Here is a 17,802-nt window from a genome sequence, read left to right on the forward strand (position 1 = left end):
GGTGATGTTGGCCTCTAAGTTTTGTTATCAGGAAGATTAAGTGCTTCTTACTGATTTTTTCCTCACCACTGATTTTTGTGTTTGTGTGTGTATAATTTTAGCCCTCAGAAATGCTGTTGCAGGGCAGACAGCTGAACTGGCAGCCACAAAGACAAAACTAGGAGCAGTGGAAGCCAGGCTGAAAGCCAGTGAGAGCCAGGTGGTGGATCTGCATAGAGAGAATGCAGGTAACAAACTCCTGGTTTGGTTGGGAATAAAAATCCTTTTTCAGCATGGAGGTTAACAGCGGTGAGCTTTGAACACAGGATAATGGTAGATTACAAATGATACCTTTTTTTCTGCTTTTTGTCATCTTGAGAGATCAATACCTCTTCATTTTTCATTTTAGTACAAGCTGCAGAGCTGAAATCAACGGCAGCCAGGCTGGGCACCTGTGAGAGCCAGGTGAAGGAGCTGAAGTCAAAGACGGAAGGTAACAGGTTTAGGTTTATCCTCTTTAGTCTGGTCACCATGGAGATGAACAGCTCATGATATTGCTCATTTACTTGATTTCAGCACAAGCGGTGGATCTGAGAGCCTTGGAGGACAGGGCAAGTTCCACTGAGCTCCAGCTGACGGAACAGAAAACTGTGGTGGAGGAGCTGAAATCCACAGTGGAGGAGCTGAAGACACAGAATGCAGGTAATACAGGGATGGGAATAACCCCACTGCACTTTACTCTCTATTCTACAGTGACGCCTGCTGTTTAACACCTGTTCAGAAGCACACGCCTTTGATAAACTCAAGATCCTGTTCATGCGGGATTTCCCTGTGTGTTTGTGAGTGATAAACGTCTCTGAGTGAAGGAAATCTAGATTAATTATTGGACATGTTCAAGGTTCAACGTTTTTCTGAACATTTAAATTAAAGCAATTACAACAAGACACACAGACATAGGGCTGAACTGCAGGAGTGCTCAAAACAAACAAACAACAAAAAATCCCAACACATATTTTCATTTTCAAGAATGCGGTTGTGAAAAAAGGCAAGCTAAAAATGTTATAAACATGCTACTTACATCTAACAGGAAAATCAAAAGCATGAACGTTTGACTTAATATACCCAGTGTATAAGTCAAAGTGACCGGTAGCCATTAATGTTTACATTTGACATAACTACGCTGAATAAAGATTGAGTAAACTTTGCAGCTGCCTGCTTTAAAATATGGGTTTGAACAACTCTGATCAATGCTTTATTTTCCATAATAATATTTTAAAGTCATTATCACTCTTTGCAGTCTGTATGCTAAACCACTCCTTGACCTTTGTTTCTCAGGTGTAAGAGATTGTAATTGTTCAGGTTGTGAGTACATTTTCATGGATGAATTGGAATTGACACTAAGCAAGTTTAGAATAAAAGTTCAGATTATTCTATTTGTCCTGTTTAAGCTAATTGTGTCAAGCTGTAATACATTATAGACCTGGTTATTCCACTTTGAGAATGTTAATGTCAAAGACGATGTGGTCTGTTAGTCCTTATGGGTGAATTACAAAGAGAAAACCGTGACATTCACTCAGTAGAGACCAGTTCCTATCGATATAATCTCATCTGGCCTTTAGGCGTGTGTGACTGATCTGTTCCTTGCATGCTTTTTGAGATGTATTAATTGCTGTAACAGTGCTGGTGCAAATGAGTGTGTGACCCTCCTGTTCACAGACAGACCAAAGGTGGCGTTCTCAGCTGGATACTCTGATGCCAGATATGTAGGACCCTTCCAGACGGACATTACATTGGTCTACACAAAAGTCTTGACAAACATCGGCAACAACTACAACCCAGCCACAGGTACTTTAAACACCAATCTACATGTATATCCCTTTAAACTCACAGTTAACAGTCACACAATCCAACTGTAGATACCGTAAACACCCATCTACGTATATATTTATAAACATACAGGTAGCATAACTATCACTACAGCCCATTTACAAATACTGTGTGCCGCCATGTATGTTCTACGTGTGTCTGAATGACACCCGTTCAGAGCATGCCATTAACTGACGGCTTCCCTGCAGGTTGTGTGGCTTTACCCTTTGCGTCAGTTAATCACACGCAGCCTGGCATACTGAGACGAGAGGACAGGTTCTACGACCACCTTGTCAGGAACAGCCAATCACCTCTCCAACGCCCGTGGAGAGCGCCATGGCGTCAGATAGCTGCATCTGTTAATGGTGGTCACCGTGTGGCAGTTAGACTGTGTCGAAGATTAACTCACGCGGAGCCTTCGGGTTGGTTCAGAAGAGCAAAGCTTTATTCTCGTACTCCGGCCGGAGGAGATCCAACACATACGCAAGCATAGTATCTGCCGACTATGTCCTGTGTAGAGAATGGACAGCATACACAGAGCACTTGTTTACATCAAACCTGGTGCACCGCGGTCAGTTTGCACTTATCAGTTCCTGCACAGAAGGCCAGGGGCTGGCTCCGACCAGTTGTGTGATTGCATACGTGTGCGCCAGTTAAGAAAATGTCATCCCCGGGAGGGGAGGCAACTTGCAGTTAGAGCTTTTCACACTTCTTCTTTTGCGATGATTAGCGTATAGCACATATACCATAGCCCAACGTCTTTCCACTGACGTCTGCAGTTTGTACAGTTCATTCTTAGGTCACCCTCTTACAATGTCCTTTCATATAATTTTACTTTCACAGACCGAAATGTGCACCTACAAAACATATACAGTCGTCAACAATACGTCTGAAACAACATTTTGACCAGAAGACAAACATTTTCAGTAAATGAATTCGCTGCTAGAAAGCAAAATTGCCTTCTTTGCCACACTACGCTAACTAACTGGCTAGATAGGAAGATTATGGAAAAAATTTTTCACCTTTAAGTGGTCCTCCCTCCTGAAAGGTTTGAGAGCCGCTGGTCTACACGAGATGGTCTGTGTTTATCTGAGTGCTTCTCCTCTGATACGTGGATCACACAGACAGCACGGCTAACGGTGAAGTACCCAGTGTGTGTCATTTGCCCAACTTGTCAGCGTCATTGACAATTTGCTCCTCTCTGATTGCCGTCATGATGAAGCCTGTTCATCTCACAGTTCCTTTCCTCTGTGCCTGATACAGGGATCTTCACGGCGCCGGTGAGAGGAGTCTACTACTTCAGATTCACCACCTTTGGTGCCGGCGTGTCCATCCGCATAGGTGCGGTCCTGTATAGGAACGGACAGCACACAGTCGCTACATATGACATCCAAGGATCTGTAGATTCTCACGACGACTCATCCAATGCGGCTGTACTCCAGCTGGAGGTGGGAGATCAGGTCTACGTGCGACTCCCAGCAGGCTACCAGCTCTATGATGATGCGTGGAATCGTTGCTCCTTCAGCGGCTTCCTGCTCTTCCCCCTGTGAAGAGAAGACCAGGCTGTAACGAAGATCACAGCTAAACAGTCTGAAGTTGAAGCATCGGCCATTCTTTGCTGAGCGTTGAAATCCACATTCATCAATAAAATCTTTAACAAGAAATAAAAAACGTCAGACATGGCTGGTTCTTATTGTTCGCTTGATTTGGTATGCATGCGTGTCTGTTGGAAAAGGAGATGTCAACATGTCAACATATTTCATGTGCAAAAGAAAATGCAAAATGTCCACATTAATTTGAAAGAGGGTCACTTGTCACAAAGTTTGGAGTGTGCACATTACACAGGAGGGTTGGGCAGGCACACCAACCATGGACAGAGCGTATTTTCAGCAATAAACTCTTTCAGAAATAATTTCATCTTTTGTATTGTAATTAGATATGGCGCGTTTTCATTGTTACCTGTTTCAATGTGTGTGTGTGTGCGTGTGTGTGTGTGTGTGTGTGGAGGGGCTAATTTTTTAATTAATTCATTTATTTACTAAGGGAAACAGCGTGATTCTTTCTAAAATTTAACCGAATGAAACAGTAAGAATATTTGACTCTGTACATTACCAGTCAAATGTTTGGACACACATGAATAAGGGCATCAGAAACATGCTTTCAAAGACATTTTGATCAAAAGATTTATGCATAAATGCTTTAATTTGTTTGTAAAGAGACATTTTGTGATTGGATTATTTTATATTAACCACTTTTCCTTAATGCCAAAAATGTTCCAGCAAGGCCGTGGGAGACAGCAAACCTGTTTTAGTTGCATAAAATGTTTTCTGTTTTTTCTCCACGTGTATTTTGGATGAAGTCCTGAAATCAGTCTTGAGTTACAGTAGTTTGTGTCGTCTGGGTTTTCTGCCAGAGACAAATATGGGCATTCTAAATGTAACATTTCTTATGCAGGAATAATACAGGTGGGAGGATACATAAATAGCACTGACTATCTGCTCTGTCTATAAAATTTGGGTCCATTATATAAAAAAGATTTTTAGGTTAAACTTTTCAAATTTACATATTAAAACAAGGTGAAATGGTCAGCATTCAGCATGCCAGCTGATAATGTTTTGTGATATTATAATCAGTCATCATTGTTGAATTAAATGAACACAGATTTCAGACATTAATCCACAATATTTCAGGAAAAAGTTCACATTCTCCCATGAGCACTTTAGAGGTAAAACTACATAATATAAACTGATCTAATCTTACTGTGTTCCCTTTTTTATCACAAAAACCTTTCGCAGCTTTTCCAGGGCTGTTCAGCCAACAGTGTAATTTTTTACAGGAACACATGTATATAAAGAGAGGGAATGAGTCTCAGAAACTGCACAGAGCTGAAAGGTTTGAAAGTCTATTTGAAGAATGAGGACCACTGCAGTTCTGCTCAATCACGTAGTCCTTGTGTACAGCATTTGTCCGCTGTACTCCTGGTGACTCAGCAGTGTAGGGTTTATGATAGGGACATTTTTTGCTTGATTGTAAAAAGAAAATTTCAAAAAAATCCATTGAACCATTTTAATCATCTATCTGATTAATTACCTCATAATTACCACTTAACAGACAGTAACAGTCAAAAGTTTGGACACACCTACTCATTTCTTTATTTTTACTATTTTCCACATTTTAGAATAATAGTAAAGAGATCAAAACTATGAATGAATAATTGAATGAATGAACTATGAAACTACAGTATGTGACCAATAAAACTTATATTACTTATATAGAATATATACCTATATATAATATATGTATATACTTACTTAAATATTTAGAGTCTTCAAAGTAACCAACAATATTTTTGATGATATTCCAAAATGTTTTGGAAAGGAAATCATACACAGGCATCAACTTCACTATTGATATTTGTCTGAGAAACAAATTAAAGCATTTAAGCAGCGTTTTTATATCAAAATGTCTTTCCCTGAATGCATGTTTCCCATTATCTTAATCAGGTGTGTCCAAATGTTTGACTGGTATTGTATATACTGTGTGTAATTAGAAATAGAAATGATGGGGTTGCTGAAAAATTTATTAAAATTAAAGTTGGGAAACACTTCTAACAACAGACTTAGAAATGTTTTGAACACACCAAACAAGCACCAACCCAACAGCCCTTACAAGGAGACTTAAATATCCCTACTGTTTCATTGGGTTTATTTTTAGAAAGAACCATCCTTTTCCCCTTAGTAAGTCAACAATCAATCATTTCCTCTGCAGCGAATATGAGTTAAGAATTATAATAATATAAAGTTATTGAAGAGAACATCCACAGCTGGATTTTTATTATTTTTGATATTTCAATCATGATTATCAATTTTCATTTATTTTGAAAGGGCATATTGCATACCTATTGTTATGCGATTACTACATGAGAAAAGTTTAACTTCAAGTTCCTGTCTGCTGGTTGTGCTGATGAGCAAACTTTGTTTCTGGGAGAAAACTTTTTCACAAGACATTTCGATAAGGAGACCATCACCTGCCTGATGTCCTGCATGTGGTGAGACAGGAGAGAGGGAAGCAACACGGGTTCTTATCTTCCCATTGCCTCTTTCAAATAATTTTCAATATGAAACAGGTTAATATATAATAATCTAATCATACAGTGTTCCCTGTTTAATCACTGAGTCCTTGGACACAGCTTTTCCAGTGCTATTCTCAGTGATGCAACAGCGCAATGTTTCACAGGGAAATGTCTATATAAAGAGGGGGGGTGAGTGTCAGAAACTACACAGAGCTGAAAGGATTGAGGGTTCAGTTGAAGAATGAGGACCACTGTAGTTCTGCTGGTGTTACTGGGCTGCTGTCTGACTGGGGCTCAGCTTCAGAATGAACGAGGAGAGATCACCCAACGAAACCTCCAACCCGACATCTGGACCGAGCTGCAGAAGCTGGAAGACACGGTGGTGGACCAGAGAGTTCAGCTGGGAGTTTTGGAAGCCAGGCTGAAAGCCAGTGAGAGCCAGGTGGTCGAGCTGAAGACCGATAATAAAGGTAATGTGATGAAAGACACTGATGTACTTTGAATTTTTTTTTTTTCAAAAGGGATATTCATAATGTTTGGGTTCTTCATGTGTGTTCTTTTAGCCCTGAGAGACACGGTGGTGGACCAGAGAGTTCAGCTAACAGCCGTGGAAGGCAGGCTGAAAGCCAGCGAGGACCAGGTGGTCGAGCTGAAGACAGGGAACGATGGTAATGTGTTGGAGAATCTGAAAGGACATTTTGATATGATTTTGATATAATGTAAACACATGATTTCATGTTTGTTATGTGTATGTGTCATCTCAGCCCTGAGGGAGATGGTTATGGATCAGAGAATTGAACTGGGAGCCACAAAGACAGAGCTGGGATCTGTGGAAGGCAGGCTGAAATCCATTGAGAGCCAGGTGCTTCAGCTTAAGACAGAGAATGACGGTAATGTGTTGGAGAATCTGAAAGGACATTTTGATATGATTTTGATATAATGTAAACACATGACTTCATATTTGTTATGTGTATTTGTGTGATTTCAGCCCTCAGAGAGATGGTTACTGAGCAGAGAGGTGAACTGGGAGCCACAAAGACAGAACTGGGAACTGTGGAAGCCAGGCTGAAAACCAGTGATAGCCAGCTGGAGGAGCTGAAGAGGGAGAATAAAGGTAACAAACAGCATGTTTAGGTTGAAAAATTGCATATGTACGTTTTCATTGCTGTGACCTGAGACATGAACAGCTCATGATGTTCCTCATTTACTTGATTTCAGCACAAGCGCTGGATCTGAGAGGCTTGGAGGACAGGGCAAACTCCACTGAGCTCCAGCTGACGGAACAGAAAACTGTGGTGGAGGAGCTGAAATCCACAGTGCAGGAGCTGAAGAGAGAGAATGCAGGTGATACAGGGATGGGAATAACCCCACTGCACTTTACAGTCTATTCTACAGTGGCTTCTGCTGTTTAACACCTATTCAGAAGCGCACACACACCTGTCATAAAGATCCTGTTCATACAGATTTATTTACATTGTGGTGTCTGAGTGAGTGATACAATGATAACATCCCTCAGTGAGGGGAACTTAGATCAATTTCTGAAGAGCTGAGACAAATGACTCAAAAGGGGGCATCTTATCTCAATGCTAGAGCATATATAAAGAAGAAAACATAGTTTTACCATATAAAGACTACTAATCTACTGTATCACAAGCTTGTGTAAGGAAAAATAATCAAAGCCCAGTCTAACTGTTCTGCAATTCTACATTTAACACCATCTGAAGACTGAATAAAACCCATTATTGAACCCATCATTCCCTCTCGTACTGCATAGGTGTAGAACCTACATGAAATAAAGACAGATATGTATGAATGGTATATATTATTCTGAACTTGAATTCATTTCACTCAACGAAAGCAGTGGAAATATTATCTTCCACGAGAAAAAGCTTGCACTGTATCACCTGAACCATCAGTAGAGTTACCTGAGCAGGTGACCCTCACCTGTACCTCCATATCTCCATGCTAGTTCCTCATCCACTGACACTGCAGCCTTTAGCCTCATTCAGTCTTTAGGCACTGTGTATCAGACAAGTTTTCTGCATGTTCATCATTGCTTTCAGAGATGTGTTAATTGTATTAATTGTATATAATCAGTTCTAGTGTTCTTTCCTTTCTTTAGCCTACAGTAAATGAGTGTTTGACTCTCCTGTGCTCACAGACAGACCGAAGGTGGCGTTCTCGGCTGGGTTAACTGACGCTGGAACTGTAGGACCCTTCAACGCAGACACTACCCTGGTCTACGCTAAAGTCATCACAAATATTGGCAATTGCTACAACCCAGCTACAGGTACAATAGACATTAACCTACATGATAAGCTCACAATTAACTAGGCTCTACATCTCACTCCTCTCTGTGTGTCTGTGTTTATCTCTTAATGTGTTTCCTCTGATACAGGCATCTTCACAGCAGCGGTGAGCGGAGTCTACTACTTCAGATTCACTGCCCATGGTTCGGGTTCCTCAATCTACATCGGTTCAGTCCTGTCTAAGAATGGAAACCGTATAGTCACTACATATAATTACCAAGGAACTGGGGATTCTTATGATGACTCATCCAATGCGGCTGTACTCCAGCTGGAGGTGGGAGATCAGGTGTACGTGCAACTCCCAACAAACAACAGGGTCTATGATAATACCAGCAATCGATGCACTTTCAGTGGCTTCCTGCTCTTCCCCATGTGAAGAGAAGGCCAGTCTGTAATGAAGATCACAGCTGAAGATGGTTGGTATTGAAGCCTCATGCATTCAATGTTAGAACGCTGAATGTATCAGAATGTGCTTCAAGCAACATTAATAAAGAAATTACTTTATCAGTTGCTGTTTTCTCCCTGTGTTGCCGCTACAGTGAGTATACACGACTGTTTCTCCAAACCTTAGTCAGCAGGCAAACAAGCAGTCAGCACAAGAATTTTTATCCCCTGGCAGATGAGAAAGCAAAGGCCATATTCCATCCTCGAGAGCAGTCGGTGGTAGACGTGAGGACTCCATTAAGTTAAAAGTCAGCCATAAAAATCTCAATGAAAGAATTTCAACAAACAAAAAAGAAATGAATCAAACAATGTTCAGGCATGCAGATGTATTAATGCGTCTCTTGCGATGTCTAACATAATATAACCCAATATTACGATCATTAAAAGTGACTCTATTAGCAGCCATATTTGCCTGCAAAACAGAGAGCAATAAGCGTAGACTAGCTTTTTTACTGCCTGCTCCAAAGCATTTTACTGATGTCTTCATTCAATTCCCTGGCAAAATACATTACCTTACCAAAATAAACAAGTGAAGAGTGGATTCCCATGATCCTCCTCTGTGTCTGTGTGTGGAGAAGGCTGATAAAGAGAGGAGAAAGTGACAGAGTTAGAAATAAACTAACTAATAAACTCGCTCTGGATAAAAGCGTTCACTATATGACTATAATGCCATGTAATGTACAAAATAAAGACACACACAAGTTATCTGAGCCCTTTGAAGTCAGATTTATTGTCAGGACTGTGCAGTAATGACACGGGGTTGGATGGGGGGGGGATGGATGTAGGAGCGGGCATATCACATTAGCAGTACAGCTTCATTCACAAATTCCTGAAACAAGACAGCCCAAACAAGAAAGCCAGCTTAAGCCTGTAGTAGCATTAAAACATTATTACAATGATGTTGGACCACAGTCAATATGGGGAAAAAAAAAACTATGCAGATTGCTTTGAGGCTCGTTGAAAGCCAGCACTTTACATTCTCGCAGCATAATGTTCATCTCTCGTTGGAAACTGCTGTTTAAGAAATGTATGCAATATATGGTCACAAACAAACAAACCAAGAAGACATAAACAAGAGAAAGAACTCAATAATTTCACAGACCAGAAACATCTTTATACAGGAAATAGCCTGAATATACTGCCAAAATGTACACATATCTCCATATGACACAACATACGGCATCATATCACCATTATGAAGTAATGCCAGTATGGTGAAATCTCCAATCAAAAATAAGGAATGCATGTTTTAGTCACAATAAACTGCACTCACAATGAATTGTATAACCTAGTTACACTTTCATATGATATTATTCTCACTTCAGTGTGTATTTTAGAATGTGAAATGTAATTTGTACACTCAGTATGGCAGATTATTACATAGGACAGACTGTAAACTTCTAACATATGCTGTATGTTGTGTCATACATGGAAAACATAGGTCCTACATTTAAGGTGATATATTTTGTCATGTGCTACTTCCTGGGTGTGGTGGTGATGCGTTGAGCATACTTTGAGGGTGTGGCTGACCCCAGATCCACTTTGATGTATATTTTACACATTTTATGCCATTGATATAATATCTATTTACTATTTTTACGAGTGCTTATTAGATATTATTAAGTAGAGTCATCCCCTTGCATGAGAGTCTGGGTCCAGTACATAAAGAGAAGTGTGCTGAAAGCATGTTTTCCACATGTAACACCATCAACATACTCAAAATCCAAAAAGCCTTGTGAGGCATCAGTGGAGGGACTGTCCCCTGGGCCCTGTACCCCCCACTACAAGTCCTGCTGAATCATCTCTCTCAAGGTGATTTTCTTCCTTTATGTCCTGCTCTGTGTAATGTTTTCTGTTCAAACCTGTAAAACTATCAACTTACAAATGCAGGAAGTGCATTTCTACACAGCTGTTTCACAGCACACGCATTCCAGAGTAAATTCAGCTTGACATGGATTCTCGGGGGCTACTTACATTGTTGTGGGCCTTGAGAATATTCTAAATTCTATAAAAGTGGTTAAATATCTCAGTCATAGTATTAATGGACTATACAATGTGTACATGTCATAGGCTTGTACAGAACTCTGGAAAAATAAAATTAGTAACATAGTCCAGCATATTTCAGTTTGGCTCATACTAACAGGCTCCAAATATATTTGTATTGTAATCACTGTATTATATAGAAGTGGAATACGTTCATATTTCCACAAAGATAACAGAATGAGTGAAAATTACATATGCATTTTCATCCAATTCTTTACATAATCAACATTTAGATGGGCCCTGCCACAAAAGCTGTATTTCACTCACTTTGGCAATATTTCACCAGATGTACTAACTTTTAAAATAAACAAGTTTTTTTTTCCCTAACTTGGCAATACAACACAAATATCAGGCACCACACCCACAATGCAACAGAGATTTCATCTGATCAGACAATTCCTTTGTTCTGAAATACAGCCAAAAGGATTGTAAGCTTAAACCAGATTAGAGAAAAGACAGTCCATCTTTACTGACCCACAGATGACCCCCTCAGTTAGAGGGCTTAATCTGGACACAATTACATACTTTACCATTAGGCTTTGCTCACTTTTTGTCCTGCTTTACATATTCTTTAACTGTATTTTATGTTTCATTAATAACCTTGAAGAATTCAATATAAAAAAAAAATTCATCTAAGGTTTCCATGACGATTAACCATCTCCCAGTTGGCCCAGGGAGGGAGCAATACACAGTAAAAATACAACAAATAATGTAATGTCGTTTATCGATTCAAGCAATGACAGTTCATGATACGTGATTCATAATTCGATTCAATTCGATTCGATTTGATTCGATTTGATTCTTGTGAGTTCATGAATGCATATGGGTTTGTTTCAAGGTACTTGTTCCGTATTCGCCACTGATTCTCATTTTACTCTTTCTCATCGGCAGCACACCGTAACAATGCGGTTACAACAGTGAGTGGTGCTGTTTGCAACACAGTGGCATAATCTATCCTGCCTTTTCAGAAACACGCACACCCAACAGAGCGGAAAAGGAAACCAATGACAGTGTACACGTACTGTAATTGGCCCAATCCTTCAGTAAAAGCAGTTTACTCACGAAAAGACATTTCTAAGGGGTAGAAAGCAGTGAAGAACTGTGAACATGGAAAAAAAAGAAAAGTTAGAAAACTCTGAGGAACACTGAAACAGAGAGAAAATGAAGCTGAACAAGTACTGGATGTTGCTCTCCTGACAGACACACACGCACGCACTCACACACACACACACACACACACACACACACACACACGCCTATGCTTGGGAAAAACAAATACTGCCAAATGCAAAGCCCCCCGCTCCGAGAGTACATGTATAAAAGCCATTACATGGGCAGTCGTCCTGTCAGTTCAGTCCCACTGTTATAATACATATACACAGTCATTTATATATAATATACCATGTCTGCACGCTCTATACACAAAGTACAGGTATTGGAGTACAAATCTGGCAGCTGCTACCATGAAAAGTCCAACAACAGGTTAATCTGCGGGTGGGGCTACCTCATCACCTAATTGAAAAGCTTTTTCATTAAAACAACAGCTTTAACCGTTACACTTGAACTAAACTACAAAGAGCTAGGGATTGGGCACAGGGTAGCCTGATCTTGCTATCAAGCAGTGATTTTACAGCTTGGGGTCTACTCAATCTAGCAGCAAAGAGAAAAATATGTCTGTGTTTTGTTAGCGTCACAGAAAATAAAAAAATAAGGCTGTGTCACTTTTTAACTGCACTAAAGCTTTCTGTGTCACTTTTAAACTGCACTAAAGCTTTATTTGAATATATATAAAAACAATGTTTTGTAAGTAATGAAATGAATGGCTTTCTATGTAGTCGGTTATAGCAGAAAGACGATCCAGGATACAGATACAGGAAAAAAGCAATTTCAGAATAAAAATATTCTTTTGACATCACCATTAAAATAAAGCTAACTGACTAAAGAGAATGAGGAAAAAAGAAAAAAATGTGTATGATCTGATTATCCAATCTGATGTATGTATAATGCAATTTGTCAGTTTTACATATTTTCATTATTTACATATTTTCCATTAATTCTGTGAGCAACCAAACTAACAGTGCTATGGGAGTAATGAACGCAAGACACCCTTCAGTAAATTCATCATTCAAAGTGAAGGTCAAAGTGTCAGCGTGGTTTAGCTGAATATGATATATTGAAATATTTTACATAGTGTACTGTACAAAACACCTTCATAAATGTTACATTCATATATCTGCCTATGACAACTGTCATAAAATGTCTTCAGCAAGTGTGAAGAATTAGTTTTATATAATTGTTCAAAATATCCATGAATGCCACAAAGACATCAAACAGTATTTGCTGCATTCTACTACATTAACTGGCATGGAGAATATCCCAAAGAAACAAAGTTTACAGATTATGGTTTTTGTTTTTGTTTTGCTGGGCAAGCTGTGTTTTTGAAAGAAAAATGAAAAACTGAGTGAAACTAATTAACAAGTATTATGCTTCACTCTTCCACATTACACAAAGACCAGGTAACATTACAACAACGCAAGATGGGCATCTTTTAGCTGCTGTAGATGCATATATTATTATTATTATTATTAATAATAATAATGATAATAATAATAATAATAACAGTGATACTTGCAGGGAAAGGGTTTTGACAATATCCTCATTGTTTTTCCACGTATTTTGGGATAACAGCTTTAGCGCCCCCTTGTGGCAGACGGAGGGATCACGTTTCCAGCCATCGGCAGGGTTTCATTTACAGGTCACATGGTCGAGTTCCTCGCGCGTCCTCCACAGCAGGCGCACAACAGGGGCCGAACGCAACAAACCCACATGATGTCAGAGGCTCAGAAAACCCTTGGCATCCACCCATCTAAACATCAACACATCTGTTTGAGCCTCACGAACACGGCATAAATGCTCTCTGCTCCTGTGGCATCAGTCTCTGTCTGATGGGGAGCAGCATGGAGTCAGCCCCTACAAAAAGCTCAGCCCCATGGGTCAGGATACAGGGGGAAATAATCCAAAAAATAAAAAGGGAAAAAGCAACCCCACAAAGTAGTAGAAGTAGTAATAGAAACAAACAAAGAATTGTAAAAAGCATTATACAACATGTCCGTTTGGGGTTGTCCAGGGCAGGGCCATTCCTGGGCTGGAAGTCTTTGCTGTGGGTGTGATGGTTGGTGGCTGGTTTACACTGGATTTGTGTTTTTTTGTTAGTCCAACTCTGTTTCTGTGGAAGAAAAAGGGAATAAATTTTTTTCTCATTCAGATCTGAAATTGTATTATGTAGCTGTAGATTGTGGGATCATAGGGGGATGAGGAAGGATTTTGTCAGGAATATTCTGAAGATAACCTTTAACTTTTTTCATTCATAGACAGATTTTTTACAGTTACACAGACAGGCTAATATGTAGTGTGCTTTGGAAAACTTGGAAAACTCACAACAGCTCTGTAATTAGGAAAACTTCATTCCACAATAATGATATGTCCGTGAAGGAGAAAATTTGCACAGAATATTGTACAGCATAATGCCATCAGACATGACCTGTGTGTTTGTGTTTTTCTTTGGGTGTGCATGTGTTTATGTGCGTGTGTGTGTGTGTGTGTGTGTGTGTATGTGTGTGTGCCTATCTTCGTTTGTGTGTTTGTCTTTGAGTGTGAGTGTATTTATGTGCATGCGTGTGTGTGTGTGTGTGTGTGTGTGTGCGCCTATTTGCCTGTATGTGTTTGTCTTTGAATGCACATGTGTATATGTGTGTGTGTGTGTGTGTGTGTGTGTGTGTGTGTGTGTGTGTGTGTGTGTGTGTGTGTGTGCGTGTGCGTGTGCGTGTGCATGTGCGTGTGCGTGTGTGTGTGTGTGTGCATGCTTGCGTGCACGCTTTGCCATTGGTTACCATTGGGTGTCCTTTTCTGACTGTCATCACTCCCTGGTGAGTCAGTGTCCCCAAGCACTTCTCCTGAAATTCAGGAAAAAAACTATGAAATTCACACAAAAATTCATTTTTAATGAGGCATTCTTAATGAGGCATTCAGCCACCAGCCAGGTAGTAGCCAGTTTAAAGGTTTCGTAGGGTGAGAGACACATGCAGTTCTCAGAGAGACAGGGAGAGGGAGCTCTATTCACACAATTGCTAAATCCAGTCAGTCTAATCCAGGGGTGGCCAACCCTCTCCCGGAGAGCCACATGTCCTGCATGTCCCCCCTCTCCCTGCTCCAGCACAGCTGATTCAAATGATCAGTTTGTTATTCAGCAGCTTCAGGAGTTCATAACAAGTTGATCATTTGAAAGCAAAAAGCAAATAAGTGTTCCTCCTCAAAACTGCATTACATATTCAACTCATAAATATTATCTATCACATGTTTAATACATTGAAAGTGATGACCAAGATTCCCCCTGCATCCTAGTACCACCCTGCATGACTGGACCGGAAACCTGGATCATCTGGATCATCGTTGAGGGCGCTCACCGTTTTGTATCTGCTGGCTGGTCTCTGCTCTGCAGTCGGGCGGCTGGCTGGAGTCGGCCTCCTTGGTGTCGGCCCGGTTCTGATCGCTCGCGCTCTGGGTCCCGTTCATTCCTCCGGACCCGGCCTCCTCCCCCGCCCCATCAGACTGCTCAAGGACGGGCTCTGATTGGGCGGGCTCTCCCAGCGCTTGGTCCGATTGGACGGCCTGAGACTCCTTTAGCTCCGCCTCTTCCTGCTGGGCCTTCTCCTCTGCCTCTCGTTTGGCCTTCTCCTCCAAGTCTGAGCGGACAGAGAGAAAAAACGGAAAGAAAGACCAAAATAAATCGAATAAACAAAAGAAGGAAAGAAATAAAGAAAATTCCATCAAACAAACAACAAAAGTGTGTTTTAATCACCAGAATCATGGGGAAACCACCCCCCGGCTCCACCCTGGCCCTACGCACCTTTAGCGGCCTGCGCCTTCCACTTCTCGCGGTTCTGGTACACCTCCTCGCTCCAGATGGCCTTGAAGTTCTTGAGGTCCACGGTGAGGAGGGAGCAGTTGAGCGAGGAGCTGCCCTCCGACCCCGTGCTCTTTACACTGGTACGCTTGGCCTCTGCGGAGGTAATACTGTTCAAACTGGAAAAAAAAACACAAAAAAGAGAGGTACAAAGTTACACAAACAGGCAGGGGAGGGGTTCATGGTCCAGCCCTGCGGCCTGCTCAAAACGCTCTGTCATGGGTTGAGTGGACGTCTGTGGCGCAGGAAATGGACATCCCTGCCACAGGAAACGGGGTTCCCTTAAACAGGAAGTCGAGCTCTCTGGAGCAGGAAACGGAGTTCCCTTAAACAGGAAGTCGAGATCCCTGGAGCAGGAAACGGAGTTCCCTTAAACAGGAAGTTGAGATCTCTGGAGCAGGAAATGGGGTTCCTTTAAACAGGAAGTTGGGAAGGCTGACCTGGAGCGCCGGAAGCCCGCGAGGCCCGAGTGGGAGGCCTCGTCGATTAGCGGGGTGACAATCCGCTCCGTCATGTCGGTCAGCACAGTGAATGTGGGCACCACGATGAAATCAATGAATCCTGATGCAGGAAAGACAGGGGAAGACAGTACAGTCTCACTGAATACACGTTTACAGTCAATACAACACATAACTACATACACTTTCACAGCTAATATGATACAACATCACAAAATGCATTTACAGTTAATATAATACAACATCACAAAATGCATTTACAGCTAATACAATACAGTCTCACTAAACACATTTATGCTTAGTATGATAAAGTATGATTAAATTTACTTTAACACATAATACTAATACTGTAATGTCCCTGCCTACTGTCTGTTGAAGAGCAGAATTTATCATTTACACAGTTATTGCTGTAGGCCACACCAATAGATTTATTCTGGGCTTATCTGTACACCACAGGTTTGAGTAATGTTTAATAATGTTTTTATGGAGTTCTTGGATAGGGTCTGTCTCTGATGACAGCCAATCAGAGAGATCAGGGAGGAAATAGGCTAATTAAGGAGCTGTTGTGAGTGTTTGAATGAATCCAGTTTTTACGTGATTTTTCTCAGTCTTATTCTACCCTAAAAGAGGAGCTAGTTTTGATATACACTCAGACATCCTTGGCATGACTCAGCTTAGTTTTTTTTTTTAAATTCTCAATAAAATTCTCTTGTCTTGGTTTATTCTGCACCATAGTTTAGCTAGGTGCTGTTTGCTACAATACAAAAAAAACACTTATTAACAGACACTGTTTTAGACATGTATTCATGAAGGAAAATTCTAATTAAACACAATGTTGATTATATGCATTGTATGTTCTTGTTAAGAAATAAAAGCGAAAGTATACCCTGCAAAGCAAATCCATTTCAGTTGCTTTTTTTTTTTTGGAAATAAAAGTTAGTTGTCAGTTAATTTTCTCCTCATATGAAAGGTATCATTTTGTTGTCTGCTTGTCTGAGAGGTAAGCTGCTTAAAGGTTACAGGTAGTCTCAGGTGAGAATCCTGTGTACATGGGAGAAGGCGTGGTCAGACTCACCGATCTGTGATTGGGCCACCATGGTGGACTTGCGGTCACATAGTGGGGAGAAGGGCAGGCCAAGCTCCGCCTCTTTGTCCCCCTGCAGACAGAAGGAGAGTCAGAGAGAGTTCACAGTGCAGCTGACCTCTCAGCTGTGTCACCAACGTCACCTGTTCCGTACCTCTCCCTAACTGATACATGAAAATAAATACAGAGGCATGCAAATACACCCAACGCACGTGTGCACACCCACCCACGCACGCGCGCACATACACACACACACACACACACACATACGCATGCGCCCACACACACACACACACACACACACACACGCGCGCACACACACACACACACACACATACGCATGCGCCTACACATACACACACACACACACACACACAGCTGTCCACTTGATCCCGCTGTGGCTGTCCTTGTTAATCTCCCAGTATAGTTTTTATTTGAATGAGGTGCCGTGGCTCCTGTTGTGAGGTCTGCCTCCTGCATCATCACTGGCAGAGAGGTTTCTCTGTGCCTCATTCCCTGCAGGCAGGAGAAATCTCTCATTCACTGTAAGCTGCAAACTGTGGGATTCAGATGAGTTTCATTCT

General features: G+C 41.1%; 3 protein-coding genes across 3 annotated transcripts in view; 2 read left to right on the plus strand and 1 right to left on the minus strand.

Annotated features, from left to right (window-relative positions):
* Positions 1-272: 272 nt before the first annotated feature.
* Positions 273-3,395, plus strand: LOC118771494 (complement C1q-like protein 2). Its single transcript, XM_036519502.1, has 5 exons — positions 273-288; positions 389-472; positions 556-681; positions 1,696-1,824; positions 3,109-3,395. Exons 1-5 carry the CDS (start codon positions 273-275, stop codon positions 3,393-3,395), a joined length of 642 nt encoding a protein of 213 aa, XP_036375395.1.
* A 2,763-nt stretch (positions 3,396-6,158) lies between these two features.
* Positions 6,159-8,602, plus strand: LOC118771495. The gene is made up of 6 exons (XM_036519504.1): positions 6,159-6,387; positions 6,481-6,585; positions 6,682-6,807; positions 6,906-7,031; positions 8,079-8,207; positions 8,316-8,602. Exons 1-6 carry the CDS (start codon positions 6,159-6,161, stop codon positions 8,600-8,602), a joined length of 1,002 nt encoding a protein of 333 aa, XP_036375397.1.
* A 5,198-nt stretch (positions 8,603-13,800) lies between these two features.
* The window catches only part of pde1cb (phosphodiesterase 1C, calmodulin-dependent b), a 39,450-nt gene continuing 35,448 nt past the window's right edge, over positions 13,801-17,802 (minus strand). Inside the window, exons 12-17 of the mRNA XM_036518839.1 lie at positions 17,210-17,291; positions 16,117-16,237; positions 15,620-15,795; positions 15,177-15,455; positions 14,604-14,666; positions 13,801-13,939 (exon numbers count right to left, since the gene is read on the minus strand). Of these exons, the coding sequence (XP_036374732.1) occupies positions 13,923-13,939; positions 14,604-14,666; positions 15,177-15,455; positions 15,620-15,795; positions 16,117-16,237; positions 17,210-17,291 (738 nt within the window). The 3' untranslated portion in view covers positions 13,801-13,922. The remainder of the gene's footprint in view (positions 13,940-14,603; positions 14,667-15,176; positions 15,456-15,619; positions 15,796-16,116; positions 16,238-17,209; positions 17,292-17,802) is intronic.

The sequence above is a fragment of the Megalops cyprinoides genome, chromosome 24, assembly GCF_013368585.1.
Source record: "Megalops cyprinoides isolate fMegCyp1 chromosome 24, fMegCyp1.pri, whole genome shotgun sequence".
Taxonomy (NCBI): Eukaryota; Metazoa; Chordata; class Actinopteri; order Elopiformes; family Megalopidae; genus Megalops; species Megalops cyprinoides.

Excerpts from the sequence above, each read along its gene's own strand:
- LOC118771494 (XM_036519502.1), top strand. Across the intron at positions 473-555 it reads GCTGAAGTCAAAGACGGAAG|CACAAGCGGTGGATCTGAGA; the intron begins GTAACAGGTTTA and ends ACTTGATTTCAG. Across the intron at positions 682-1,695 it reads GCTGAAGACACAGAATGCAG|ACAGACCAAAGGTGGCGTTC; the intron begins GTAATACAGGGA and ends TCCTGTTCACAG.
- LOC118771495 (XM_036519504.1), top strand. The coding sequence starts at position 6,159 with ATGAGGACCACTGTAGTTCTGCTGGTGTTACTGGGCTGCTGTCTGACT. Across the intron at positions 6,586-6,681 it reads GCTGAAGACAGGGAACGATG|CCCTGAGGGAGATGGTTATG; the intron begins GTAATGTGTTGG and ends GTGTCATCTCAG. Across the intron at positions 6,808-6,905 it reads GCTTAAGACAGAGAATGACG|CCCTCAGAGAGATGGTTACT; the intron begins GTAATGTGTTGG and ends GTGTGATTTCAG.